The sequence below is a fragment of the Heloderma suspectum genome, chromosome 17 (assembly GCF_057233095.1).
Source record: "Heloderma suspectum isolate Gila_16-S chromosome 17, 16-S_ref, whole genome shotgun sequence".
NCBI lineage: Eukaryota > Metazoa > Chordata > Lepidosauria > Squamata > Helodermatidae > Heloderma > Heloderma suspectum.
The window spans coordinates 9,422,395-9,449,723 of record NC_139474.1 but is presented as its reverse complement, the minus strand read 5'-3'; the positions used below and the strand labels follow the sequence as shown (position 1 = coordinate 9,449,723).

General features: G+C 48.2%; 2 protein-coding genes across 3 annotated transcripts in view; one reads left to right on the top strand and one right to left on the bottom strand.

The window, feature by feature from the left end:
- The first annotated feature begins 1,172 nt into the window (after positions 1–1,172).
- LOC146334396 (sodium/calcium exchanger 3-like) lies at positions 1,173–25,556 on the top strand. 2 transcript variants are annotated; one of them, XM_084823487.1, is made up of 7 exons: positions 1,173–6,219; positions 12,486–12,566; positions 14,231–14,235; positions 14,333–14,496; positions 15,522–15,621; positions 17,674–17,946; positions 25,180–25,556. In XM_084823487.1, the coding sequence occupies exons 1-7, from the start codon at positions 4,298–4,300 to the stop codon at positions 25,554–25,556; spliced, it is 2,922 nt and encodes a 973-aa protein (XP_084679613.1). In that variant the 5' UTR covers positions 1,173–4,297. The 2 variants fall into 2 exon arrangements, with proteins under 2 accessions (XP_084679613.1, XP_084679612.1); XM_084823486.1 differs by lacking the exon at positions 14,231–14,235 and having other exon boundaries at positions 12,486–12,592; positions 14,375–14,496.
- The window catches only part of PLCB3 (phospholipase C beta 3), an 83,124-nt gene continuing 63,995 nt past the window's right edge, over positions 8,201–27,329 (bottom strand). The window contains exon 32 of the mRNA XM_084823477.1: positions 8,201–8,252. The gene's annotated coding sequence lies outside the window, so the exon portion shown is untranslated. The remainder of the gene's footprint in view (positions 8,253–27,329) is intronic.

Sequence of the window (27,329 nt, the reverse complement as noted above, 5' to 3'; positions counted from 1 at the left end):
TGATTCTATGATTTTAGTATTCATAAAGTGCCTCAGCTCCTGGCAGCCCTACGGCCATTGAGTATTAAAAGGGCAAGGCCTGGCCACAGATGTAGGAACCAGCAACGTTTGATTTTTTGCAATACCCATTTGATTTCTCTCTTCTGCTTTCCATACCTAATGAGCCATAAGACTGGCCATGTACTCCAGGCAAAAAGGTGCTTGTGGAACTCTGCAGTCACCTGTTCTCCTGATCTGGCGAATACATTCGTCAACTGGCCACAATGTCTTTTCTTTTAAAAAAGCCCACAGTGCAATCCTACGCATGTCTGCTCAGAAGTAACTCCCATTGAGTTCAGTGGGACTTACTTCCAGGTAAGTGGGTATAGGATGGTAGCCTAATAACGTTTTAATAGAATGTTTCAGCCTACAGTGGATCTGCTTGTATTAGTTATTACAGAACTAAAATGCATTCACCGGCATTTGAGATCTGCAGTTATGGGAGGTGGGGGGTGTTGTTGTGGCAGAAGGAAAGCAGTGCACTGGCATTTTGCGTCAATGGCCATTCTCTGTAATGCCTGCACACCAGAGACAAAATGCATCCATCCTTAACTTCTTCAGACTTGGGAGGGGAGGCTGTCATCTGAAAATTAAATCTGTGCATGCAGACAACATTTTAAAAGGCATCCCCGACAGCTCCTGGGCAGGTAAAGAAAGGGCAATGATCAACCAGGTTAACATGCAAGGAACTGAGAGCCCTGCTGGATCAGACCCAAAGGTCCATTAAGTCCAGCATTGTGGCCTTGGTGGACCTCAGTAAGATACCTCTGAGAAGCCCACAAGAGGACATGAGCACAACGGCACCTTTACCTCCCCTTGCTGTTTCTCCCCAAAACTGGTATTCTGTGGTAGACTGTCTCTAAACACAGAGGTTTTACGTGGCCGTCACGATTCATGGTCATTAACAAACCTGTCCTCAGTTAATTAACCTGACCTGCTTTGAAAGCTATCCAAGCCAATGGCCAATTACTGCTTCTCGTGCCAGCATCAGCCATACGGGAGAAGTTGCTAAACTGTGGCCTGTGGAGCACTGTGGTCAGCAACCTCCCTTCAGGCAGTTGGTGGAAAGGTTGTAGGAAAGTCAAGAATAGCTGCACTTGGCCCCCACTTGTCGTTTATTTTTTTTTATGATGATGAAGATTGAAGCCATTTAGACCAGGGCTAGATTATCTAACAGGCTAGCAAGGCCCTGGCTTAGGGAACCATGATTTTCATAGTAAGACACTGGTGCATTCTACTCATTTTTCCCTAGACATTTACCTGCCAACATCACGGCACTTTGCCAAAATGAGGCTTTTATTGTGCGCTCGTGATTGTTCACTCACAGTAGTCTGAGGGTCTTTTACATGATGTTGTCATCCTCTGGGGCCCATGCTTTTCAACCATTATTGTGGTTTTTTTCCTAACGAGGAAAGTCTGTTATTATTTAGAAATGGTGGAATGAGAATCTCATGTAATTGTGCAATTCCACTATACCACAGTGCCATCTAGTGGTTGTATGGAAATCATATAGAAAGACAGAGAAAGACCCCCCCCCCAGCATGTGTAAAGGAGCTGATCTTAATCCTGCAAAGAATCCAGAAGCAAAAGTCTTGGTAAAGGGGTGGGATAAAAGCCACATGTAGAAATGCCCTCACACAAAAAAAAAAGCGGGAGAAAGGCAACACTAGAATTGTCAAATTATTTTTACAGCCTTCCCCAGCCTGGGGCTGCCCAGACATGTTGGACTACAACTTCCATCATACCCACCCAGCATGGCCAATGGCTGCATTGGTGATGGGAGTTGTAGTCCCATTTAGAGTGCATCAAGATGGGGAATGGCTAAGTTACGTATGTACTCCGGTTTGCAGAACAAAAGGATATATTTATGAAGTGATCTGCCGAGACCCCCACCGCTGCCATTAAGTCCTTTGCGTGAAGAAGTGCATTCTTGTGTCTGCCGATCACTCTCATTGGGATGACTCCAATTTTTTAGTATGATGAGAGAGGGAGGAAAAATGATCTAGTTTTCCCAGATCATGCCTCATTTTAGAAAGTAGGGATGAGCATGGTATGGACTCCAACTCCCATCAGCCCCAGCTGGTAATCAGCAGTGCTGGGAATTGTAGTCCATCTATATCTGGAGGGCCACAGTTGTCCACTCCTGCAATAAACAGGTAGAGATTGGTGGTCTACCATAGGAATGGTCAGAAGGTATACCTGGATGTACTGCTAGATCTTTGGGTGATTTTCTAGTAGATCAGCAAGGATTTCTGACTCCCAATTCTTTAAAAATAGCAACAGTAAAATGACACACAATCACACCCAACTAAATTATACTGTTGAAATGAAGAAAGCTTAAACAGGAGTCGGTTTTTGTGCAGAAGGACAGTGAACAACTCTGTTCAGTTCTAGTACCCAAAACAAATTCCTGGGCTCAGCGTTCTTTACTTCTAAGTGTATGTCTTTTGTAACAGTTTTCTGTTGGTGGATCTGGGGGTTCTAGTAAAAACACACACAAAGTAGATCCTTTAAGGTCTGCCAGAAAAAAGGAGGATGGTTAAAAGTGGATTCCTTCCCTCCCACCGCTTCCTTTCAGTCTTCATTTCATTTCATTTATGGGAAGGTTAGGGATTCTAATCCATCAGTGACTGCAAATATTGAATCAGAAAGCAATAGTTGTTCTGGATTAATGAATGGGGGCACAGGGGTGTGATCTTGCATTGGTGCCATCAGTGTGTGTGTGTGTGTGTGTGTGTGTGTAAGAGAGGCAAAAAATAGATCCTGCATTCTATTCCTGGGTCTAGAGGCGGGGGGAATGAAATCCATTTGTCAGCATCAGTCAGTGGCAGTGGTGTAGGAGGGGAATGGGGGGGGGGAGGTGAGGAGGCTGTCTCCCCTCTTGCAGAAAAGGTGTGAAAGAGGAAGGATGGGAGAGCCCCTTTTGGAAATATTTTATTCTAGAATTCTAGAAGTTTAAAAAAATAAAAGCTTTGAACACAAAATCCGTTCTGGGCCCAAGCAGGGTTACCAAGGGATAGCAGTAATGTGTGTGCATGTGTTGTGTGTGTGTGTGTGTGTGTGTGTGTGTGAGAAGGACAGACAGACAGACAGAGGCAGGCAGGCAGGGGAATTAGGAGATGGAAACCCATTTGGAAGGATGTACACCAGCCTTTCCCAACTTGGTGCCCTCCAGATGCGTTAGACTACAACTCCCATTGTCCCCAACAAGGTAGCTGGGGACAATGGGAGTTGCAGTTGAACACATCTGGAGGGCACGAGGTTGAAGAAGGCTGGAGTGCAGGCTAGGCAAATATTTGGGGGCCCATCGCCTTTGCAGAGGGTCCACCAGCCCAGAAATGGTCGCTGGTATTGAGGTCTAAAAAGTCAGCCTACTCCAGATTCCCCTAGGTCACCACTTTCCCCCATGTTCTACCCTGTTAGGGTAGCCACTTACACATTGCTGGAAAACAGGGCACATATTTACCTAAAATTTGCACATGTGTATAGATGCAAATTTAGAAATGATTACTATAATTTAAAGAAACATACAAGAGATCTCATCTCAGAGGAGAAGACAGTGACCAGGGGACCTGTGTGTCTGCTGAGTCTATTTTCCAGGTACTAGCTGTGTCTGGGCAATGTTCAGGCCTTTGCTGTTCTCCCTTCTTAGGGTTCTTTATGTTTAAACCAGACTTGGACTGACCAGCCCTTCAAATAGAGGACTGTCCTCTGACATCCCTTCAAATAGACTATCCTCAGTAAAGTAGGACACACTGGGCAAAATCCACCATAAGTCCTACTTAGAATAGATCCATTGAAATGAATGGGATTTAAGTTAATGGGACTTTAGTCCCATTCATTTTAATGTGTCTACACTAAGTAGGGTTTCTCTTGGGTTTTGACCATGGCCAACCACATCACCCCATCCCTGACCTGTCTGGTTCTGCCTTGGCTCCTTCTACTCTCACTCTGTTCACAGGCTCAGTGTTCCTGGAATGCAGCTCTAGGCCCAGAAAAAATAAGCACAAAGCTGGAAGTGCTTTACGACTCGTTCCCCTGTCACCATCCTTTTTGGAGCAAGAGCTCATTCTTCCTCCATTCTGCCGGATGGCCAACCTCCTCTTGTCCCCATTTTCACAAGGGACTGTGACAGGGTAGATTAAAGGGAGTTGGGACTAGAGTTCCTGGTACTGGTAACCCTCCTGCCCTCAACCCCACTGGGTTGTGAGGACTTAGTCATATCATTACTTAGTGAGCGGGGTTGATGTAAGGACCCATGTTTGACGTGTTTGCTGAGTGTCTCCTGTCCAGAGCCCACAGAAACTTCCAGCCACAGCCTGGACGTTTCAGATATTCTGCCGAGACACCAAAACGCCAGCCATGTCCAGTCGCCTCAGTAACACAACACTCTCTTTCCTTCCTAACAGGTGCCATCTTCTTCACCATGTCACGTCTGTCTCAGCTGAAGGCTTCTGCCCTGCTGTTGGCTTTGTTCCTCCCGTCACCACTGGCAACAGTGGATGACCACCTGGGCCCACCTGGGATTGGGGCAGTGTCTCCAGATGGTGGCAACCGGAGTGCTAAGTGCCAGGAGACCACTGAATGCCAGGAAGGCGTGATCCTACCAGTGTGGCTCCCCCAGAACCCCTCTGTGGGTGACAAGGTGGCGCGGGCCATTGTTTATTTTGTGGCCTTGATCTACATGTTCCTGGGGATGTCCATCATTGCTGACCGCTTCATGGCCTCCATCGAAGTCATCACCTCGCAGGAAAAGGAAATCACCATCAAGAAGCCCAACGGCGAGACCACTACCACCACTATCCGCATCTGGAACGAGACCGTCTCCAACCTGACCCTGATGGCGCTGGGTTCCTCGGCGCCTGAGATCCTTCTCTCCATCATCGAGATCGTGGGCCATGGCTTCCACGCAGGAGACATGGGGCCCAGCACCATCGTTGGCAGTGCCGCCTTCAACATGTTCATCATCATTGCCATTTGCGTCCATGTGGTCCCCGAGGGGGAGGTACGGCGCATCAAGCACTTGCGGGTCTTCTTCGTCACGGCCGCGTGGAGCATCTTCGCCTACATTTGGCTGTACCTCATCCTGGCCTGGTTCTCTCCTGGCATAGTGGAATTATGGGAAGGCCTCCTTACCTTTCTCTTCTTCCCGCTCTGTGTAGTTCAGGCTTGGGTGGCAGACCGGAGGCTCCTCTTCTACAAGTATGTCCACAAAAAATACCGTGCTGACAAGGCTCGGGGCCTCATTATTGAGACCGAGGGTGACACTGGCTATCCAAAACTGGACATGGAGTTGGATAACTCGTTAAAGGAAGGATCCGAAGGCCTTGTTGATGGTGGAAAGGACCAAGATGATGAGGCCCGCCGCGATATGGCCCGCACTTTGAGGGATCTCAAACAGAAACATCCGGAAAAGGACATGGAGCAGCTTATCGAGATGGCCAACTATCACGTACTGGTCCAACAGCAGAAAAGCAGGGCCTTCTACCGCATCCAGGCCACCCGCATGATGATCGGAGCAGGGAACATTCTCAAGAAACATGCTGCTGACCAGGCTCGCAAAGCCATCAGCATGCAGGAAGTGCCCACGGAAGAAGATGAGTCAGTGACTAAAGTCGGCTTTGAGCCAGTGCTTTACCAATGCTTCGAGAACTGTGGCTCAGTGGTGCTGACCGTGGCCCGCCGAGGAGGGGACCCGGCCCGCGTCACACTGCGAGTGGACTTCCGCACAGAGGACGGAACAGCCAATGCTGGTTCGGACTATGAATTTGCTGAGGGCACGTTGCTCTTCAAGCCAGGGGAGACCCACAAGGAGGTGCGGGTCGGAATAATTGATGATGACATTTTTGAAGAGGATGAGTACTTTTACGTCCACCTCAGCAACGTGCGAGTGGCCTGGGCTGAGCCAGGCCCTGAACCACACCCCAAAGCCTGCCTGGGACCCTCCAAGATGGCCACTGTCACGATCTTCGATGATGACCACGCTGGCATCTTCACCTTTGACGGGGCATCCATGCGGGTGAGTGAGAGCGTGGGTGCCGCGCGCATCAAAGTGCTGAGGACCTCAGGGGCCCGCGGACGAGTGGCCATCCCCTTCCACACCATCGAGGGCACTGCTAAGGCCGGAGAGGACTACGAGGAGGTTGCTGGCAAAGTGGAGTTCCAGAATGATGAGACCATGTAAGGGATGGGATAATGGGGGTGGGGTGAGGAGGTCGGGGTGGGCACAGCGTGTGGAAGAAGATGGCAAGTGGGAATGGACAGCGCGGTCTGAGAGTGGGGAAAAGGGAGGTGTGTGCAGAAATTCACAATGGGTGCTGAGGATGCTGGTCTAATGTAGCTGTCTGAGGCAGAGCCAGCGTCAGGGGTCAGCATCACTGGGCACCTGCCGTGGTCCACACCCCAGCAGGGGGGCCACTGCCAGCCCCTGAAGCCCTCTGACCCTGCTGCTCTCCCTCCTTTGGTTGCCTTCTCCGAGCGACTGAACAGTGACAGAAACAAGGAGAAGGAGCTGCAGCCTCCACCTGTCTTCCGTTCTCTGTCTGTCTGGCTGGATTGGGCCGCGGCAGGGGCGGGACACAAGTGAAGTCGCAGGGACAGCTTCAGCAAGGGAGAAGGTGGACCTACTGAAGGCATCTAGCTCAAGACCTCCCCCCTCATCTGCAGGCAACACTGGTTGTAGTGTGAGGGATGGCTGCTAGAGCAAAGGTCTGTGCCTCAATTGTGGCATGGTGTCCCTGGGAAGGTTTATAGGGTGGCCACTTATAAATCACAAAAAAAGTGGAAATGCATCACCAAAGAAGAGGACAGCAATGTGCATAAGCCTTGCATGTGTTCATTTTGTTTGCTTGCTTGCTTGCTTGTTTATTTATTTATTTATATCTCACCATTTTTCTTGCAAGCAACCCAAGCCAGCTTACATAATCCTCCTTCTCTCCAATTTATCCTCACAACAATCCTGAAGTAGGTTAGGCTGCGAGTCAGTGACTAGCCCAAAGTCACCCGATGAGCTTCATGGCCAAGCGTGGACTGGAATCCGGATCTCTTGAGTCCCAGTCCAGCACTCTAACCACTATGCCACACTGGCTCTTGGGTCAATTTAGAGTCAATAAGTCAATCATTTACAGTCAGTCATTTTATTATATGTGACTAACAGCCGGTGGAACAGTTCGCATGATCACGGAGGGCAAATAAGCCACAGTGGCTTATTTCCCCCACCCTGCGTGTGTCAGTTGTATGCTGGCAGGATATGCATAATTACTCTCAGCAGCGCAGCTTGTCATGTCACGCGAACCCAGCCAAGGTGGCTTGTTGCTGTGGGTAACAAGCCACCCATAACACATGGGCTATTGTGGGGTTCTGGGTGGCCACATTCACATGACCCAACAAGCTGCTCTGCCGAAGGTAATTCTGCAGCTCACCCCGGCACGTGATGGGCACGTGGGGTGTGTGGAATAAGCCACCATGGCTTATTTTCCCTGCGTGATCATGCAAACCCAGTCAATGCAAACAGCATCATTTAAAACATCACGTAATAACAAAACATAAAACATGACTCAGGTTAACCTACACAGGGAACAGCATTTGCGTTCAGAGTGTAACGAGTATGTTTCGCAGCCTTAGCTGTTTTATATGGAACATAAGGATTGGAATCTGACAGTAACCAGTAAATCTTCACATCAAGACTGGATTCACACAACACACTAACTCACACTCAGTGGTTGAGTGTGGGTTTTTGTTGAACCGTGGGTTGTTTGTTGAACCGTGGGTTAGTGTGTTGTCTGAACCCAGGACATTTTCTGTAGGATGGCTTGTGGCTTGTTAGCCATGCAGTATGGCTTATTTTTCTCGAACAAGCCTCCTTGAGAACCCATAGTTTGTTGTTGGGTTGTTCAGGGTGGTTAATAAGGCACACTGCATGGTTAACAAGCCACCCTGTGGAAAATCTCCTGGATTCAGACAACACGCTAACCCACGGTTCAACAACAACCCATACTCAACCACTGAGTGTGGGTTAGTGTGTTGTGTGAACAGCCCCAGATACTTTTATCCTATAAAGATGCAAATGTAGAAATAATTATTATGATTTAAATAGAAATACAGTACATCTTACCATAGTGTGGAAGACTGTAACCAGATGACCTGTTCAGCCTGCCATCCAGGTGCTAACAGTGGATAATGAGCAACAGTTCTTACGGTCCTTTGTCTTTAAACTGGAATTAGACCGAATAGCCTTTCAAACAGAGGAAGCCTTCCAATAGAGAACAGTCCTTTGTAAAAGATGACGGATGGCCACCCTAAGTCACACTTACTCTGATCTCAGTTCAGCACCAGGCAAATACTTTAAAAAAATAATTCCCAATTGTTTAATTTACTGTTTTATATCTGCTCAGAGTATTACACTGCTCTTTGATAATAAGAATTTTGCGCTTTTACTAGGCTATGTGTAGGTTTTTACTGTTTTTAATCTGTTTCAATGTTTTTTTGGCGGGGAGGGGTAAGTCGCTCTAGGAATTTGCTGGAAAGGCAGGTGAGAAATGTCTGTAATAAACAAGCCAAGATTTGAACTGTGGGTGAACAGAGACATGACATTTTTAGAGCAGCTGGGCTGCTCTGGAAGAATCCTCTCTGCGTTCGCTGTAGAGTAGTCATTTACATGTTGCATCACCGAACAAAAAGAAAAGAGATATGAGAGGACATAGATTTGTATAAAACTGCACATGCTAATTAATATGGATAGATACAAATTTAGAAGCAATGTCTGAAATTTAAATAAAAATACAATCCATTAGCTTTTCTACATGAGGCTATTAGTCCACTATATCTACTTCCGGTTTTGTCACAGAATTGAGGTCCAAGCACTACACGAAAAGTGTTTCCTTTACTGCTTTTCCACTACACAACCTCTAGATGGCACTGTGATTTCACGGAATAGCAGAAATACACAAGTGGAAATTGTGTTTTCTTTCATTGACTCCACCCCCACCAGGCCCTCCATGGGCTGGATGATATCGGTGGGTGCAGCCATGGCTAGTGATGTAATTGCCCCAGTGCTGGACTCTGTGCCTCTCCCATGCTGGGAGAGACATGGAGAAAAGGACTCAGACAGCCCTGGATGGAGCAGTGGCTGCTCTTCCTGGCTCCGGCCTAGCCTTTGACTTGGGGCAACACATGCGACACGAAGCCACTGAGCCCCCAAAAAGAACCCAAGCAAACTTTGCAAGCTGGATGCAGAACCACATGGGCTGCATTAAGTCCGCAGGATGGAGGTTCCTCATCCCTGAGCTGGGTGGACAAATAATCTGACCTCATATACGGCAGCATCCTGTATTCCAGGGTCCCTCTCCCCAAATAAAAGATCAGTTAGGGCATTTTAGACTCTGGACTTCATGGCCTTACGCCCCAACCGCCTCTTTAGATGGCAATAGTATTTCTTCACTTCCTTCAAAAGGTGGTAAGCCAGCCCTGCAGCTGTTTGGGGAAGAGGGGAGGTCCTGCTTATTCTTCTGAGTGAGACCCTTGTCTTTTGCCCCCAAGTTTTTCCCTGGCGGCGCCATTGAAAAATCATCTCATAATTTTATGCATTAAGTTGCTTCCCTGCCTTGTCACTTGTGGGGAATGTCAGCTGGGGATGTCGGAGAAATCCAGCCTGCAGATTTTACAGCACACCAGCTTTTCCCGACTTGCACCGATTCTGCCAACTTGCGGGCCATGTTTTTTTACTTTCTGGAATTTTATGTAAATTTAGTCATAGACAACTACATAAAATAAAAAACACTGGTTGAAAATGTGCATTTCCCCCACAAGCTAAAGCATGAAAATGGAAATTTGGGAGCAATTTGTGCAAGTGCGAATTTGCGAAAATTTGAGAAACCAAAAAAAATCTGATTCCACCAACAAGCAGACGATGGAAGGAAAAGCACCTGATAATCTGCAAAACTCAGACAGAATGGATTTTACAAAATTCATACAGCCTTAATATGAATCCAACTCATACACACACACACACACCCCGCCCTGCCCCGGGCTTCTGTGCCTTTTACACAGTGGCCTGACATATGCTGAAATTTTGCTGTAAAGCTTTTCCTGACAAGAGCGAAGAAATGGGGAACAGCATGTTTACTGCACACCAAGGTGATTTTAAAACCATGGGAGCAGGGCCATGGGGAGGGGTGATCTTAGTTACAGGCACTCTGTATATGCTCAATTGCACCTTTTCTTCAGGAGGAAATTTCACAAGTTGCACAGCCAAGCCAGTTCCAGGATGCATAGAAGAAACACACACAGACACATCCATCCATTTCAGAAATCTTCTCATAATTTTCTGCTTGGCTGCCTTAACCCCCACCCCCGCCCCAAACTCTCCCACCCTCACTCTCCCTCCGGTTTCATGAGACATGTGGAATTAATTTCTGGAAATATTAATCTTTCACCCTCCATCTTTCACACTGCAGCACCCTCCAGCTCCCGGTTTGACAGGCTCTGACCTAATTGCATGAGAAGGGGAAAGTGGTGATGGTGGTATGTGTGTGTGGAAGGGTGAAGCTGAGTGGCACATCTGGCCAACAGCACATGCAGGACAATGTGAAAGCGTCGGGGTGAGTGGCTGGCGGGCCACGAGCAGACAGAGATGGCGTGAGCAAGAGTAGATTTCAATGGGCGCGCATGTGAATTGACAGGAGCATGTAGGAGTGAGCGTGTGCAAGGGGAGGGGCCAAAAGTGAGACCCTGAGAGGGGTGGCAGACATGAGTAAGTGTGAGCAAAAATGTTGTGGGGCGCGCATGTGTGAGCTAGCTAGCTGGGACCGTCACCTCTTCCAGGGAAGGGAGGAAAAGGCCTCCTAGCCGTTGCTCAACAGACCTTAAAAATAAATAATCACACGCTGTCTCTTCTGTTAACGGTTGTTTTTAGATGGCTCTGCTCCTGCATCTTTTAGCAACAGCCTGGCAGACAGAAATGAAATCAGGGAAGCTTTTGGCATCTTATTTTTCTTATCTCCATTCCTTCACCAACTTAATTCTGTGTGCCAGGCTGCTGTTCAAGGCATAGGAGGCATGCCAGTAAAGATAGTGGTGACCCTTCCTTGAAGTAAATACAGCACAGTTTGCGGGGAGTCTATCTGTCTATGACACATGGATCAGGTTAGGGCTAAAGCCGGCCATGTTAGGGAAAGGGACAGTACGCCCAAACTCCTAGCAGCCCCAGTGTGGCGGACTGGTTAGAGTGTTGGACTGCTCCTGGGGAGACCGGGTTCAAGTCCCCACTCAGCCATGAAGCTCACTGGGTGACTTTGGGCCAGTCACTTACTCTTACGCTAACCTGCCTCACAAGGTTGCTGTGAGGGTAAAATGCAGAGGAGGAGCATCATGTATGTCGCCTTGGGTTCCTTAGGGGAACGGCAGGATATAAATGTAACAAACAAACAATGTACCCCCATATTCCTTTCATCGCTTTAGGATCAGCCGTTCTCTTTATGGTAATTAGGGAACTAAACAGGTGGCATCAAGCGAGACTCAGGCTTCCAAGCCTGGCTAGATGTGACCGTAGAAGAACCTTCTCCAACCTGGTGCCCACCAGCTGCATTGGACTAGAAATCCCATCAACCCAGCTGTGGGATGATGGGAGTTGTGGTCCAACACATTCTGGGAAAAGCTGCCGTAGTGGGTCACAGCTTGGCTAGCAAGAGGCCACGGAGTTGTGGATAAGCTGAGATGAGCTATTCTGGTGGCGAGGAAAGAATAGCGGTGGGATGTCAGGAGGAGGCCATTGGGCGAAGGTTTGCCAGATTTTTTTCTGTTGGCCCCATTCCTGCATCTATAACAGCTGCCTGCTATACAGAAATTAAGCCGATGATGCTTTTCTCCTCTCTTCATCTCCGTGCCAAGTAAAGCCTTGCCTGCTAAATTTCCATTTGTCAGGCCCTGCTTAAAAGCCTAGGAGCAGAAACAGAAGAAAAAGAAACGGTGACAAATACCTGGGACAGGACTGCCATCAAGGGTTGGCATGGCTGGGCACCTCCCGAGGGCCCACACCCCAGCAGGGGCCCACCGACAAGAGCCCCCCAGAGTTGCTCCTCTTCTTCACCACTGAAAGCTGCTTGTTCACCTGCCTCTCATTCTGGCCCAGACAAAGGTGGTGCTGAGAAGGAGGAGCAGGAAATGCCATGGCCGACTTGCTCACTGGCTCTCTGCCTGCCAATCAAGCAAGTGGGAGCAACAAGGAGGAGGAAGAGGAAGAGCAACAGCAGCTGGTGACAATAGCGGTGAGCAGGAGGGTGGGAGCCCATTGAGGGTACCTTGCCCAAGGGCCTTCCAAAACCTGAAGCTGGCATTGACCTGGAAAGATGGTTTGATATATTAGTATGCCCACTCCTGGGAAGTTTGGATGACTGATCACCCTGTTATTGCCCATCTCCCTGGGAGGGGGCCTTCTTTCTCACCCCTAGGAAATACATTGAAATTAAAATTATCGACGATGAAGAGTATGAGAAAAACAAGAACTTCCACCTGGAGCTGGGTCCACCAGAGCTGCTGGACACGAGCCCACGGCACGGTAAGCACAGAGAGTCAGCAAAGAAAGGAAAGGAACACTCGTGTTATGGTTAATTTTGAAGTGCAGGCGCTCATCATGACACACCCCATAGCCACGCCCCCAAGGAGAGTCCAAACATGCAAGCAGCTGTGTTGATCATTATCAGCAAACCTGTTCTAGCAGTTTTCATCTCCACCAGAAGCAGCTCTTCTGCAAAGCAAATGGGTCGAAATTGCCCATTCAAGACCAAGCCACCTCAAAATACATTGTGTTACAAGAGTGAACAATAGACTGTTGCTGGGGAAATTCATTCTGTCTCCTTCCAGGGCTACTGTGAGGATTGCAGTTGAGCTCAGAGGGAACAGGGAAATCTGAGGGGGGTGCCAGATTACATCAGTGTCGCTGCTAATAAAAAAGTGCCCGGGCTGCATTCCTACAAGCCCTGGCTCCACTATACCACTAATTGGGGTGGCCAAGGAGCAAGTGTATATAATGTGCAAGGGAGAAGATCTAAGATAGTTAAGGGGTGGAGCGGAGTGGGATTTGGGCTGGACCACAACATGTAGAAGAGGGAGATAAGGAAGACATGATACATGTACAATTTCAGAATGATGGGATAGCTCAGGATTCCCCTACCACCACACATACTTTTTTGAGTCCAGAGTAGGGCTGGGGGAGAATTTCATCTGGTCCTCATTTTTAAGTGAACTGAACTAATTCACTCTTCCTGGACTAAAATGTAAATAGTAACACGGAGCAGATTCCAACGGGCCATTCATGCCCCTGCAGATTCTCTTACACCCTGCCAATTCTGTTGCGCAACTGGCCCCCACTGCTTGCGCAATGGCAATTTAGCACTTCTGAGGCAACTCAAAATGAGCGGAAACACTCGTCTCTGGAAGGAGGCAGGTGGACGTTTGCATAAGGGCACTCCGCCGACCTGCCTTCTTCCAGAAATGAGTGTTTCTGCTTGTTTTAGGGCTTCCCTAAAGAACGCAGTAAAACTCCCTTGAGTAAGCGGTGGTGATGCTTGCGCAGTGGAATTGCCAGGACCCACCACTTGAGGAAGGGAATCAGCAGGGAGGGAAGGAATTGGTGGGGCCATAAGCACCCCATTGGATTCTGCTCACAGGTATCCTTTGGATTGTGCACTTCTCTGAATTTTGAGATGCAGTTATCAGCTTAAAAATTGTCTACAAAAATATGTATATTAAGGGAAACTTTGTATGGAAATAAATGCACATTTTGTGCATTTCTTAAAAATTACAGACTGATGCAGAAACTGGATGGAACAGACTTCTGAATACAGGACACAGACCAGAAATAAATTGATTTGTCCAGCCCTGATCCAGAGGCAAATCCAACTATCTTGCAGAATTGATGGAGAAACAGCCTCATTTCCAGAGTTCTCCAATCCTTGTGGGAGTGGGGGAAGTGGGGGAGAAAGAGACGCCAGCTTTTTTCCTGGCCCTACTCCTGTGCCTTTTAAACAGCAACATGGTGTGTAGAAATTAAGGAGGCAATGTGGTGGGGAGATAAAGCAATAGGAAAAGCTTCACTTCCTTGATTTCTGTATGTCAGGCTGCTGTCAAAAAGGCACAGTAGCCGAGTCAGGAGATAAGTTGGTATCTCTACAACAGAATCTTGAGTCATAGGGAGGTGGAGTGGAGCAGTTTTGAAGGGAGATTGAGAATAAGGGGTGATGGAGGAGGGATTGGGAAGGTCAGAGGTTGGAAAGAGGGGACTAGAGACCTGGGGGAGAGGGTGCTGGGTACCAGTCACTTTACTGCCATCCTACTCCAGGTGACACCAACGAAAACCGGCTTCCTGAAGGAGAAGAGGAAGTAATAGCCAAAATGGGATGCCCCAGCCTGGGAGAGAACCCAAGACTTGAAGTCATCATTGAGGAATCTTACGAGTTCAAGGTAATAAGATACCCCTCTCTCTCACTGGGAGTTCCGTAGAGATCCTAGAATTCCCCACTTCTGTCAGAAACCCCTTCCTCAGTCCTCAGCTTCTTCTCTACCCCACAAGACCACATAATGGATTCCCTCAGTCAATTATCTGCCAGAGACCTCCCCCAGTTCCTCCCCCTCCTGCCCTCTTGGTCCTACAAACGCTGCTTGCAGTATTTTCACATGAGGTCTGACAATGGATCTTGATTTGGTTTCTCATTCAGGCTGCTCCTGTGAACAGCTCCTAATGTTCGGATGTTTCTCCCTAACGTTTCGCCGGAATCTGCTTCCCTGCCATTTCCACCCATTGCTTCTAGTCCGGCCTTCTGGAGCAACAGAGGACGGGTCTGCTCCATCTTCTTAACATCTGAAGGGCTGTCATGCAGAAGACGGCTTTCATGTCTCCCCTTAATTAATCTTCTCCTCCAAGCTAATCAACCCCATCCCTTTCATACCCAGTTCTTCATAGGACTTGGTTTCCAGCGTCCTCCTACTCCTGGTCGCCCTGCTCTTGACACACTCCGTACCCCCCTGGCACTGTTAAACTGTCTTAGTGTTTTGTTCAACCCAAAGCTTCCTTTTTGTGACAGGTTGTCTCAGGCCTGATGCCTCCATGCCAATTATATGGGGAGTGGGCAAGCCTCATTTCCAATTTCAGCAGCAGCATTGTTATTATACGTTCCCCTGTACCCACTTTTCAACACCCCTTTGAATCCGCCTCCCTAGTTCTCACACCACCGCACGCTCCAGTACCCTTGTTGTCACGGCTGCATAGGCAGGGGAGGCACCGTGCCCAAAGATGCGATGACATTTCTCATGCCATTTTTGGCTGCTGGCACCCAACAGCCAAGACAACAACTGCAGCAATGCTGCACAAGTGCAGCAATGCACCACAAGTGGTGGTTGTTGAGGAGAAGAAGTGTAATAGGTACTACCCCATCTGCCAGTGCCACCCCACTGAAACTCACCCCCCACCCGCTGTTCTCTTCTTCCAGAGCACTGTGGACAAATTAATCAAGAAGACCAACTTGGCGCTTGTAGTTGGCAGCAGCAGTTGGCGGGAGCAGTTTGTTAGCGCCGTCACTGTCAGTGCTGGTAAGAAACACGTCAGGGAACATTGGGGGTGGGGTTAAAACGATGGTGATGGGGAGATGCAGCCGGGACGGGCTATAACTCTGTGGCAGACCCCCTGCTTTGCATGCAGAAGGTCCCAGGTTCGTTCCCTGGTGTTTCTAGGTAGGGCTGGAAAAATCCCTGCCTGAAACCCTAGAGGGTTTCCAGCTGCATCCAACCACTTCCAATAAGCATCCCCATCTCAGGTGCTTCCAGACAAGTATTTGTGGTGCTATTGGACTCCCTCATTCATGGAATTTTACAGAGGATTCAAATGTTGTCGACTTCCATTCCTAGTCCTCCTGTGTTTTCTTACCACTTCTTCTGTCTCTTTCCTTACTGTGGAAAATCAGTTAAGAGGGGAGCGGGGAAGAGGCAGAATTGCTGCACAGTGCGTTCTTGATTGTTAGCACTAGGAGCCCTGGGTTTGGAAGCAGATGCCCATTGCATCACCTCATTTTGCTAAGTAATGTGAAATTTTAAAAGATTACAGTGGGTCCCTGCCCCAAAGAACTTACAGTCTAATTCTCAAAAATGAGAGAGACAATGCACCGGAGGAGAAATGAGGCGATAGTAATACAGGGTGAAGGAAAGGAAACACCGTTACACAGCCTTCAAGTTTCATTTTGGTGTCAGATGAAGGATTAAGCCAGGGATGGAGACCCTCTTTCAGTCAAATTCCATTTTGGAGAAGGATTTGGGGGCCACATTCCAGTGGTGGACAGGGCCAAAGGTAAAAGGGGCTGGGGCAGAGCCAACCCCCCCCCCCAGCTCTTACCAGTAACTAAGCCTTAGGAAAAGCATTTCAACCATTTAGAATGAGGCAGAAAAACTGCACAAAAGCTAGAGAAACACCAAATGATCAGTGGTTGCGGTGGGGGAAAGGGGATGGGTCAGGAGAAGGAGGCATGGCCTTTGGGGGGGGGTTTGGTCCCCAGGCTGAAGTTCTGCACCCCTGCATTAAACCAAAGGCTTGGTGGAAAAAGGTGGAGTGGTTTTTTTACTCATTTCAGAAGAGATTTGAAGTAAAGGAGGGAGGGCGATGCAATATCCTGGGAGACAGTTCCAGGTATAAGGAGCAGCCAGGGAGAAGGACTGAGTCAGCTAGGGCTATTTGTGGAAAGAGGAAGATATTTGCCTAACGAGGCCTTCCTCAAACTGGTGCCCTCCAAATGTTTTAGACTTCAGTTCCCATCAGCCCCAGCTAGCATGGCCAATGATCAGGGATGCTGGGAGTTGTAGTCCAAAGCATCTGGAGGGGTCAGGTTGGGGAATACTGGCCTAGTGAATACCAGATAATTCCCCCCAGCAACACTATACTTGGTTGCTAGGCAACCACCAAGTGCTCCTATCCCAAGCATCCCAAGACATTTTGAGGCCTAAAGCAAAACAACAACAAACACATTCTGTCCCCCACCCCTGCTCCATCCCAGTGGTACAAATACCATCATAACGAACTAAATCATTTGTATTTGCTGTTAAAAACAACAATACCTGAGGGAGATTGTCTCTCAGCTTGTCTAACGCGAAAGCCGGCCTAACATACACCGCTCCCCAAAGAGGCGCTTGTGGGGCATTTGAGCAGAAGTAACGTGGCTAAATGTTGGACTGAAGGGGGGACTGAGAAAGAAACCCCCCAAATTATGTTTGTGGCAGTCGCCCCACTGGAGTTTCCTCACCCAAGGGGACCCCCCCACACACACGTAACTCACACTGTATTTTAAAGGGACAAGCAGGGCAGGCCAAAGAAGGAGAAAGGGTGGGAAACGTGTATTATATATGCGGTTGTTTGGCTGGGGCTCAGTTTGTCCCCACAGCAGCCCTTCTGTGTAGGAGCGCCTCAGCTGTGGAGCTTCCTTGCCAGGCGCTTTAGGTTTCCTTCCACGTTACTAGCCTTTAGGCAGCTGGTAAAAAAACACACTGCTCTGCGGAGCTTTTAGTCAAATAAACCATGGGTTAGCGTGACGTGGGAACCCGGTCGCTGAGTGGAGGAGCGATTCAAAAGCACATTCAATAAATAAATACCTCCGCCAGGTGACGACGAGGACGACGACTCCGGCGAAGAGCGCCTCCCATCCTGCTTCGACTACATCATGCACTTCCTGACGGTTTTCTGGAAAGTCCTCTTCGCCTTCGTGCCACCGACCGAGTACTGGTGCGGCTGGGCCTGCTTTTTCGTCTCCATCTGTCTCATTGGAGTACTCACCGCCCTCACCGGGGACCTGGCCGCCCACTTTGGCTGCACCATCGGCCTCAAAGACTCTGTCACAGCGGTGGTTTTCGTGGCTTTGGGCACCTCCGTGCCCGGTCAGTGAGGGCCGGGAGCGGGCACCCTCAGAGCAATATCAACAGTGCAGCCCGACATAATGAGGGATGGGTGGGCGGGAGGGAGGGAGGGAGCCTGGGGGCCCAATCCAGCTTTCCTGGGAGCCAAATCCAGCGTTCCAGCTGGCCCAGCCTCTTTCCCGACCATTTGATGGCTCGCTGTCTGGTTTTGCACAGTTTTTTCCTCATTCTAAAAAAGGTTTATTTCTTCATTTTATTTGTTACATTTATATCCCGCCTTTCCTGCAAGGAGCCCAAGCTGCTGCTGCTCCTCCTCATTGCTACCACTTGCTTGCTTGACAGGCAGAGAGCCGGTGAGCAAGCTGGCCGTGGCATCTGCTGCTGCTGCTCCTTCTCACCACCGCCAGAGCGAGAGAAGCAAGTGAACAAGCAAGTTGCAGTGATGAAGAGGAGGAGCAGCTCAGGGGGCTTTTGTCACTGGGCTCCTCCTGTGGTAATTTTAATTTCAATGTATTTCCTGGGGGTGAAGAAGAAGGCCTCCTTGCAGGGAGATGGGCAATACCGGGGCGATCAGTCACCAAACTTCCCAAGAGTGGGCACCCTAATGTATCAAGCCATCTTTCCCAGGTCCAGATTTTGGAGGGCCCTCGGGCAAGGCCCCCTCAATGGGCCCCCGCCCTCCGTGAGTCTACCTTCTCACCGTCAACTACTATTGCTCTTCCTCCTCCTCGTTGCTACCACTTGCTTGCTTGGCAGGCAGAGCCAGTGAGCAAGGAGGCCAGGGCATCTCCTGCTCCTCCTTCTCACCACCACCTTTGTCTGGGCCAGAGCAAGAGGCAAATGAACAAGCAGCTTGCAAGGGTGAAAAGGGAAAGCAACTCCACGGGGCTCTTGTCAGCGGTCCCCTGCTGCAGTGTGGGCCCTCGGCAGGTGCCCAACCATTTCTGACCCTTGATGCCACTCCTGTCCCAGGTGTTTGTCACCGTTCCTTTTTCTTGTCAGTGGGCCTCTGCTGGGGTGTGGGCCCTTGGCATATGCCCAACCATGCCTACCCTTGGCGCCAGCCCTGCTCGGCACCTTTAGTAAAATGACAATTGCCATGGGAGGCAGGGGGGCACTACAGAAGCTCAGCTGTTTTCATACTAGCTTAGCTTTGTAGATGTACTCGTGTAAAAAGCCACTAGAGGCTCTACTTAATTGGACATAAAACATCGGTGGTGTTGGTGGTTCTTTTTTAAATCTTGAGAGCGCCCTCAAAAAATGGCAAGAGTTAAAAAAAAATGCAACAGCACATTTTAGATTTTCTTTTGTCTTCTGGTTTATTATGTGCTAGAGCACCACACAGCTCAGTCAACCACAAGTAAGTGGGCCGGGTAGGGGGAGATGAAATACATTTTCAACTTAGGAACAAAATAGGCGTTTCTGGTTCTGAGGCAGTTGGCAGGTAGCCTGTAGCAGGCCTGCAGGCAAACAGAGCTGTGTGACAAGATCTAGATTATGGCCAGTCCACACACACACATGAACACAGGAGCACACATGGGCTGTAGCAAATCCCAAGTCCGCTCTTGCTATTTAGGGTGCACTCACTGCGGCCCAGCCTTGTGCGCATATTAATGTCTTGGATGAAAGAGCAGAAAATTTAACTTCTTGAACATGTGGCTGACAAAGCCAGAAGCGGTGGCAGCGGCTGGTGTGGGGGGTGGCGGGGGGGGGTTGCAGGGAAAGAGAAGCAGCTCTATTTAACAGACCGTCTGGAGAGCAGGATTAGAAATTAGAAAAGCGCTCTCTCTCTCTCTCTCTCTCTCTCGCCGGGCTGGTGCAGAAATGGTGATAAGGCTAAATCTCATTCTGAAAGAGACACCAACCCCATAAAGTGCTTCAATGCCCAAATATATATGACATGGGCAGTGTCGCAGAGAATGAAGGGTTCTGGAGAGGATGGGGAGAAAGGTTGCACAACGGCCTGATGCAACCTTTTTTCTTTTTTCTTTTTTTTAAGGCCAACTGCTTTTACAGCTCAGAGAGGAATATCTATGTATCTAATCTATATCAGGGATGAAAAATCTATGGCCTGCGAGCGGTCCCTGGCTGGCCCCTGCCCTCCAATCAGAGATAAGGGATTTTCCCTCCTCCCTCCCATGCTGCAAGCAAGGCTCTTTAAAAGGCTTAATCACAGCAGGAGACATACACAGACACACACACATTGTGGAAGATCTGCCTCCTTGAAATATTAGTTCTGATTTCACAGCATCCTGGGAAGGTGCAGAGTTGCTACCCTTTGTTTTCAAAAATTCTAGTACCAACACTTGCCAACAACTCACCCCTTAGATTGCGGACTTTGTTCCTTGCTTGGAAACCTCTCTCCACTGGCCTTCTTTCTGGCTTATCGGTTAGGGTTCCTAACCACAATTATTAGCACATAAAGATAAAACTACTCTCCTCCCAGGAGCTGAGCTTGCTAGTTCATGACAAAGGGTTTTTTGTTTCGTTTTTTTGCTTTGCAAAAACATCTCCGCAAATAAGCTTTGTGGAACGTGAGCTGCCAGCTCAAAAAAGAACACTTTGCCAGACCTCGACTGCTTTGCAAGGTCATTACCTTTGCAAAACCCACAGTGCTCAATCTCTCAAGCGTCAAGTCTTGCAAGAAGCATTTGCAAAATGCTGCATTTTATATGAACCTCTATATGAAGGCTGCATTTAGTTGGTAGAAAGCTTTAGCTGATTCCTAGTGGCCAGTTTTCATTGGCAGGGCTGTGAGTTACAGGCATAATATTTAACTGGATTCAAATAATGAATGGATTCAAAGGAAGATTAATTAAAATTGATTGGCAACCCTAATATAATCTCTACATATGGGCAATTAATCAGCAATTTTTAAAAAGGACCGGATGAAAACAAGGTGTGCCTGATAAAGCCAGGCACCATTTTTAAGCTGTTATTTTCCCCATACAAATACTTGCAAAATGTGCACATCTTAAAAGAGGCATTCTCACTCTTTGCTCACACGCATACCTCTTCTGAGATGCTGGCTATGCATCATCTCAAACAAACGAAGAAAGAATACCTTCCTCCTCCAACGCTATTGTTTTAGTCATATGTACATTTAATTTACTGGATTCTTTAGAACTCTGGCTTATTGTTATGTGAATCTAAATGAAAGGAAGACGTAAGATAGGACGGAGTCGAGACCAGCCTGTCTTGGAAGGTCAAAAATCAGGATTCTAGACATTTTTGTGAAAATCATCATTAAACATTTGGTTGGTGCCAATCAGAAACTTCCCATATACAAATCATAAGGTAGAAGATTAGCCCTTCATGGCTAATGAAGGATTCATGGATTACCCTTCATGGATTACCCCTTCATGGATCACTGCCTTGTTGTGGCGAAGGGGCTTGTGTAACTCAGTGAAGCCATAAGCTATGCTGTGCAGGGCCACCCAAGACGGACAGGTCATGGCAGAGAGTTCTGACAAAATGTGGTCTGCTGGAGAAGGAAATGGCAACCCACTCCAGTATTCTTGCCAAGAAAACCCCATGGAACGTAACACAAGGCTAAAAGAGATGACACCGGAAGATGAGCCCCTCATGTCGGAAGGTGTCCAATATACTACTGGGGAAGAGCAGAGGGTATTTCCAAGTAGCGCCAGAAAGAGTGAAGCGGCTGGGCCAAAGCCGAAAGGACACTCAGCTGTGAATGTGTCTGGTGGTGAAAAGAAAATCCGATGCTGTAAAGAACAATATGGTTTAGGAACCTGGAATGTCAGATCAATGAATCAAGGTAAGTTGGAGGTGGTCAAACATGAGATGGCAAGATTGAACATCGACATCTTGGGAATCAGCAAACTAAAATGGACAGGCATGGGCGAATTTAATTCAGGTGACCATCATATCTACCACTGTGGGCAAGAATCCCTTAGAAGACATGGAGTAGCACTCATAGTCAACAAAAGGGCGGGAAAAGCAGTACTGGGGTACAATCTTAAAAACGATAGAATGATCACAGTACGAATCCAAGGCAAACCATTCAACATCACAGTAATTCAAGTCTATGCCCCAACCACTGAGGCCGAAGAAGCTGAGGTTGATCAGTTCTATGAAGACCTACAACACCTTCTAGAACTAACACCAAAAAAAGATGTCCTCTTCATCATAGGGGACTGGAATGCTAAAGTAGGAAGTCAAGAAATCACCGGGATAACAGGCAAGCATGGCCTTGGTGTACAAAATGAAGCAGGACAAAAGCTAATAGAGTTTTGCCAAGAGAACACGCTGATCATAGCAAACACTCTTTTCCAACAGCACAAGAGACGACTCTACACATGGACATCACCAGATGGTCAATATCGAAATCAGATTGATTATGTCCTTTACAGTCAAAGATGGAGAAGCTCTATACAGTCAGTAAAAACAAGACCTGGAGCTGACTGTGGCTCAGATCATGAGCTGCTTCTTGCAAAATTTCGGCTTAAATTGCAGAACGTCGGGAAAACCACTAAACCATTCAGGTATGACCTAAATCATATCCCTTATGGATACACAGTGGAGGTGAGGAATAGATTTCAGGGATTAGACCTGATAGACAGAGTGCCTGAGGAACTATGGACGGAGGTCCGTAACATTGTTCAGGAGGCAGCAACGAAATCTATCCCAAAGAAAAAGAAATGCAAGAAAGCCAAGTGGCTGTCTGATGAGGCTTTACAAGTAGCTGAGGAAAGAAGGGAAGCAAAAAGCAAGGGAGAAAGGGGAAGATATATCCAACTGAATGCAGAGTTCCAGAGAATAGCAAGGAGAGACAAGAAGGCCTTCTTAAATGAACAATGCCAAGAAATCGAGGAAAACAACAGAATGGGAAAGACTAGAGATCTCTTCAAGAAAATCGGAGATCTCAAGGGAACGTTTTGTGCAAAGACGGGCATGATAAAGGACAAAGAAGGCAGGGACCTAACAGAAGCAGATGAGATTAAGAAGAGGTGGAAAGAATACACAGAAGAACTATACAGGAAAGATCTGATTGTCCCTGATAACAATGATAGTGCGGTCACTGAACTTGAGCCGGACATCCTAGAAAGTGAAGTTAAGTGGGCCTTAGGAAGCATTAGTAACAACAAAGCTAGTGGAGATGACAGTCTTCCAGCTGAGCTATTTAAAATCCTAAAAGATGATGCTGTTAAAGTGCTGCATTCAATATGCCAACAAATTTGGAACACTCAACAATGGCCGCAAGACTGGAAAAGGTCAGTTTACATTCCAATTCCAAAGAAGGGCAACGCCAAAGAATGTTCAAACTACCACACAATTGCGCTCATTTCACATGCCAGCAAGGTTATGCTCAAAATCCTACAAGCTAGGCTTCAGCAGTATGCGAACCGAGAACTACCAGAAGTACAAGCTGGGTTTCGAAGAGGCAGAGGAACTAGAGATCAAATCGCCAACGTTCGCTGCATCATGGAGAAAGCAAGAGAATTCCAGAAAAATGTCTATTTCTGCTTCATTGACTACGCTAAAGCCTTTGATTGTGTGGATCACAACAAACTGTGGCAAATTCTGAAAGTGATGGGAGTACCAGACCACCTTACCTGTCTCCTGAGAAACCTGTACGAGGGTCAAGAAGCAACAGTAAGAACCAGATATGGAACAACTGATTGGTTCAAAATTGGGAAAGGAGGACGACAAGGCTGCATATTGTCACCCTGCTTATTTAACTTATATGCAGAGTACATCATGAGAAATGCCGGGTTGGATGAATCAGAGGTCGGAATTAAGATTGCTGGGAGAATTATCAACAATCTCCGATATGCAGACGATACCACCCTAATGGCAGAAAGTGAAGAGGATCTCAAGAGCCTCTTGTTGAGGGTGAAAGAGGAGAGTGCAAAAGCTGGTTTGAAACTCAACATTAAAAAAACTAAGATCATGGCATCTGGCCCCATCACTTCCTGGCATATAGAAGGGGAAGAAATGGAAGCAGTGACAGATTTTACTTTCTTGGGCTCCAAGATCACCGCAGACGGTGACTGCAGCCATGAAATTAAAAGACGCTTGCTCCTTGGGAGGAAAGCTATGGCCAACCTAGACAGCATAGTAAGAAGCAGAGACATCACCTTGCCGACAAAGGTCCGTCTAATCAAAGCTATGGTTTTCCCAGTAGTAATGTATGGCTGTGAGAGCTGGACTATAAGGAAGGCTGAGCGCTGAAGAATTGATGCTTTCGAACTGTGGTGCTGGAGAAGACTCTTACGAGTCCCCTGGACTGCAAGGAGGTCAAATCAGTCCATACTAAAGGAAATCAACCCTGAGTGCTCATTGGAAGGACAGATACTGAAGCTGAAGCTCCAATATTTTGGCCACCTAATGAGAAGAGAAAACTCTCTGGAAAAGACCCTGATGCTGGGAAAGACTGAAAGCAAAAGGAGAAGGGGACGGCAGAGGATGAGATGGCTAGATAGCATCACGGATGCAATGAATATGAACTTGAGCACACTCCGGGAGAGAGCGCAGAACAGGAAGGCCTGGCGTGCTATGATCCATGGGGTCACGAAGAGTCGGACACGACTGAACGACTGAACAACAGCAAAGAAGATTAGACAGTGGGTGAAATCCAACCTAAATCCTACTTAGAGTAGACCTATTGAAATGAATAGGACATAAGTTAGTCATGACTAACTTCTCATTTATTTCAATGGGTCTATTCTAAGTAGGACTTAGGTTGGATTTTACCCAATATCCTCTAAGGGTGCAATCCTATGCATGTTTAGACAGAAAAAGTCCTACAACACCCAGCGTTCCCCAGCCAGGTGAGGGGTTGTAGGACTTTTTTCTGTCTGAACATCCATAGGATTGTACCGTAAATGTCTAATCTTCTACCTTGAACAGAGGTAGAACAACCTCAGGCCCAGGGGCCAAACTCTCCTGGAGTCCCAGTCCAGTCTTCCAAGGTTCCCCAGATGGCCACAGCCTCAATCCCTGGCCGCACCCCTTTCATCACTCATTGTTTGGTGGCTTCCTGGATTTTGCAGACTTGAGATGCCTCTCCTAAAGCTTAGCTACTGGGAGCAAGAGCTTTAAACTGAAATATGCTGGTATTTTTGGGGCCCGCCCCTTTTGCCTTTGGTCCCGCCCACCACTAGAATGCAGCCCCTGACAGCTTCTCTGAAATGAGATTCGGCCCTGGGGCTGAAAGAAGCGCTGCAGTACCTTCGCTTCCTTTCTGGTAGAATCCCTCTCTCTCTCTCTCTCTCTCTCTCTTCTCTGCAGATACCTTTGCCAGCAAAGTCGCTGCCATCCAAGACCAGTATGCTGACGCATCCATCGGCAATGTGACGGGCAGCAACGCCGTCAACGTCTTCCTGGGGATCGGAGTGGCCTGGACCATTGCTGCCGGCTACTGGGCCAGTCAGGGCCAGCCATTTCGGGTGCAGCCGGGCACGCTGGCCTTCTCGGTCACGCTCTTCACCATCTTTGCCTTTGTCAGCATTGCCATGCTCCTGTACCGGCGACGGGCACCCGTCGGCGGAGAACTGGGCGGCCCCCAAACCCCTAAAGCCCTTGCCACCCTTCTCCTCGTTAGCCTGTGGCTGATCTACATCCTCCTGGCTGCTCTGGAAGCCTACTGTCACATTAAGGGCTTCTAAGGGACGAGTCCAGCCTGGGTAGATTTGTGTCTAGGTTTGGCACGGGGGCAAGCCCTGCCCAGACCTCAGGAGACTGAGCCCTGGATAACTTGAAAAGAGACCCCCATACACGCACGTTGGAGAACGCACACCCCTTTCCCTGCCCATCATGGGGACACCTTCACTTCTGCTACCAATAGGTAAAGACCTTGACTAGGCTTGACGAAGGTGGTGACGAAAATGGGGTCATCCTGTACGGTACGGGGTCATGCCCTGGCCAGCTACTGCAAAGTCTCGATTCTGTGTCAGACTGATGGGAAGGTCTTTCACCTCCCTCTGGAGAAATGACATGTCTCCTGTTGCTTCCAACACTGGCTGGGGAGAGACCTCCGCGTCTTGGTCTCTTTGTGTCCCCAAAGCCAGAAACGATGTTCAGTGAGAACTGGCATGCCTAGAATTGTAGGGGCAAAGCCAGGTTAGCTCTACCTGTTCTCCTCCTGGCCAAGAAATGCATAAAAAGCAGGGGGGCACAGGTGGGGAAAAAATCATGCAGGGGTGGAAGGGAGAAGGGTCCCAATCCACCACTTGATCCTGTTCCAAGCACACTCCATTCCCACTCTTACAAGACTCCCAGAACAGCACAAAAGCTCAAACGGCAAAAAACGATTAGAGGACAGCTGCTCGTCTTCCCACCCCTTACCCCATCCTCCACAGCACAGTCCCCAAATTCACACCTTTTCCCAAATCTCTATTCCAGTGCTTTTCCTGTACAGAACTCAGATTTCTATTGAGTTGGATTTATTTTACTTACAAGGAAAATACAAAACTTTTTTTGTTTTAAAAAAAGACACCCCCCCCAAAAAAAACCTGACACCTATTCACATGTCTGTCCCTTCCGTATACCTTAACATGGACTCCCTTTACCTCTCCATTTGCCATGGCCGCTGTAGCGGTTTCCCCTCCCACTCCCCAGAAAGGGGAGGATATTGCTGCATCTCATGCCCCCAATTTGCATGATGGCTCCTGTGCCCTCAGGCCCTACAGTCTTGTGTGTCTGTAAGTCACACTGTTCACGCTTGCCCGTTCTGTCTTTTGCCAGTACCTGCCGGTTGCTCGTGGCTGCTGTCTGGTTCCCAAACATGTCTCCTTCCCTTTCTGTCCAGTTGCCTGTGCTATTTTGGATTTGTTTTGTGTTGTGCGCGTGTGGATTTTTTTTTAAAGTTATTTAAAACTTGCTGGAGGAAGTTGTGCATTTTTTTAAAAACAAAAATCATGTTTAGTTAAAAGATGCTGAAGCCTTGTTCTCCTGCAGGAGTTACCAGTTTTTACTTGGGTCCAGCTCAGACAGTAAAATACTTACCACTGCCAGTCAGTGCATCTTAGGGGCACCTCAGGCCAGTGGGTCACATCCTGCTTACCTGGAGTCCCAGTCTTGCCCTCTGGGGGTGCCCAATATCACTTTGCCTGCTTTCCCTTGACCACCAATCATTTGGTGGTTTCCTAGCTTTTGCAGTTATTCCCCATTCTAAAAGGTTGAAATGGCTCTCCTAAGGTTTAGTTCCTGGCGCTAAGAGCAACAAATGCTGGTAATTTGACCCCGCTCACCACTGGAATGCAGGCCCAAACAGCTTCTCTGAAACAGAGTCCAGCCCTCAGGCTGAAAGAGGTGTGTACGTACACATACATACACACACACACACACACACACACACCCCGTGTAGACAATACTGGGCTAAACAGAGTGTGTCTGCCTGGTATTAGGCAGCTCCCTATATCCTTTTGCAAAAAGACACA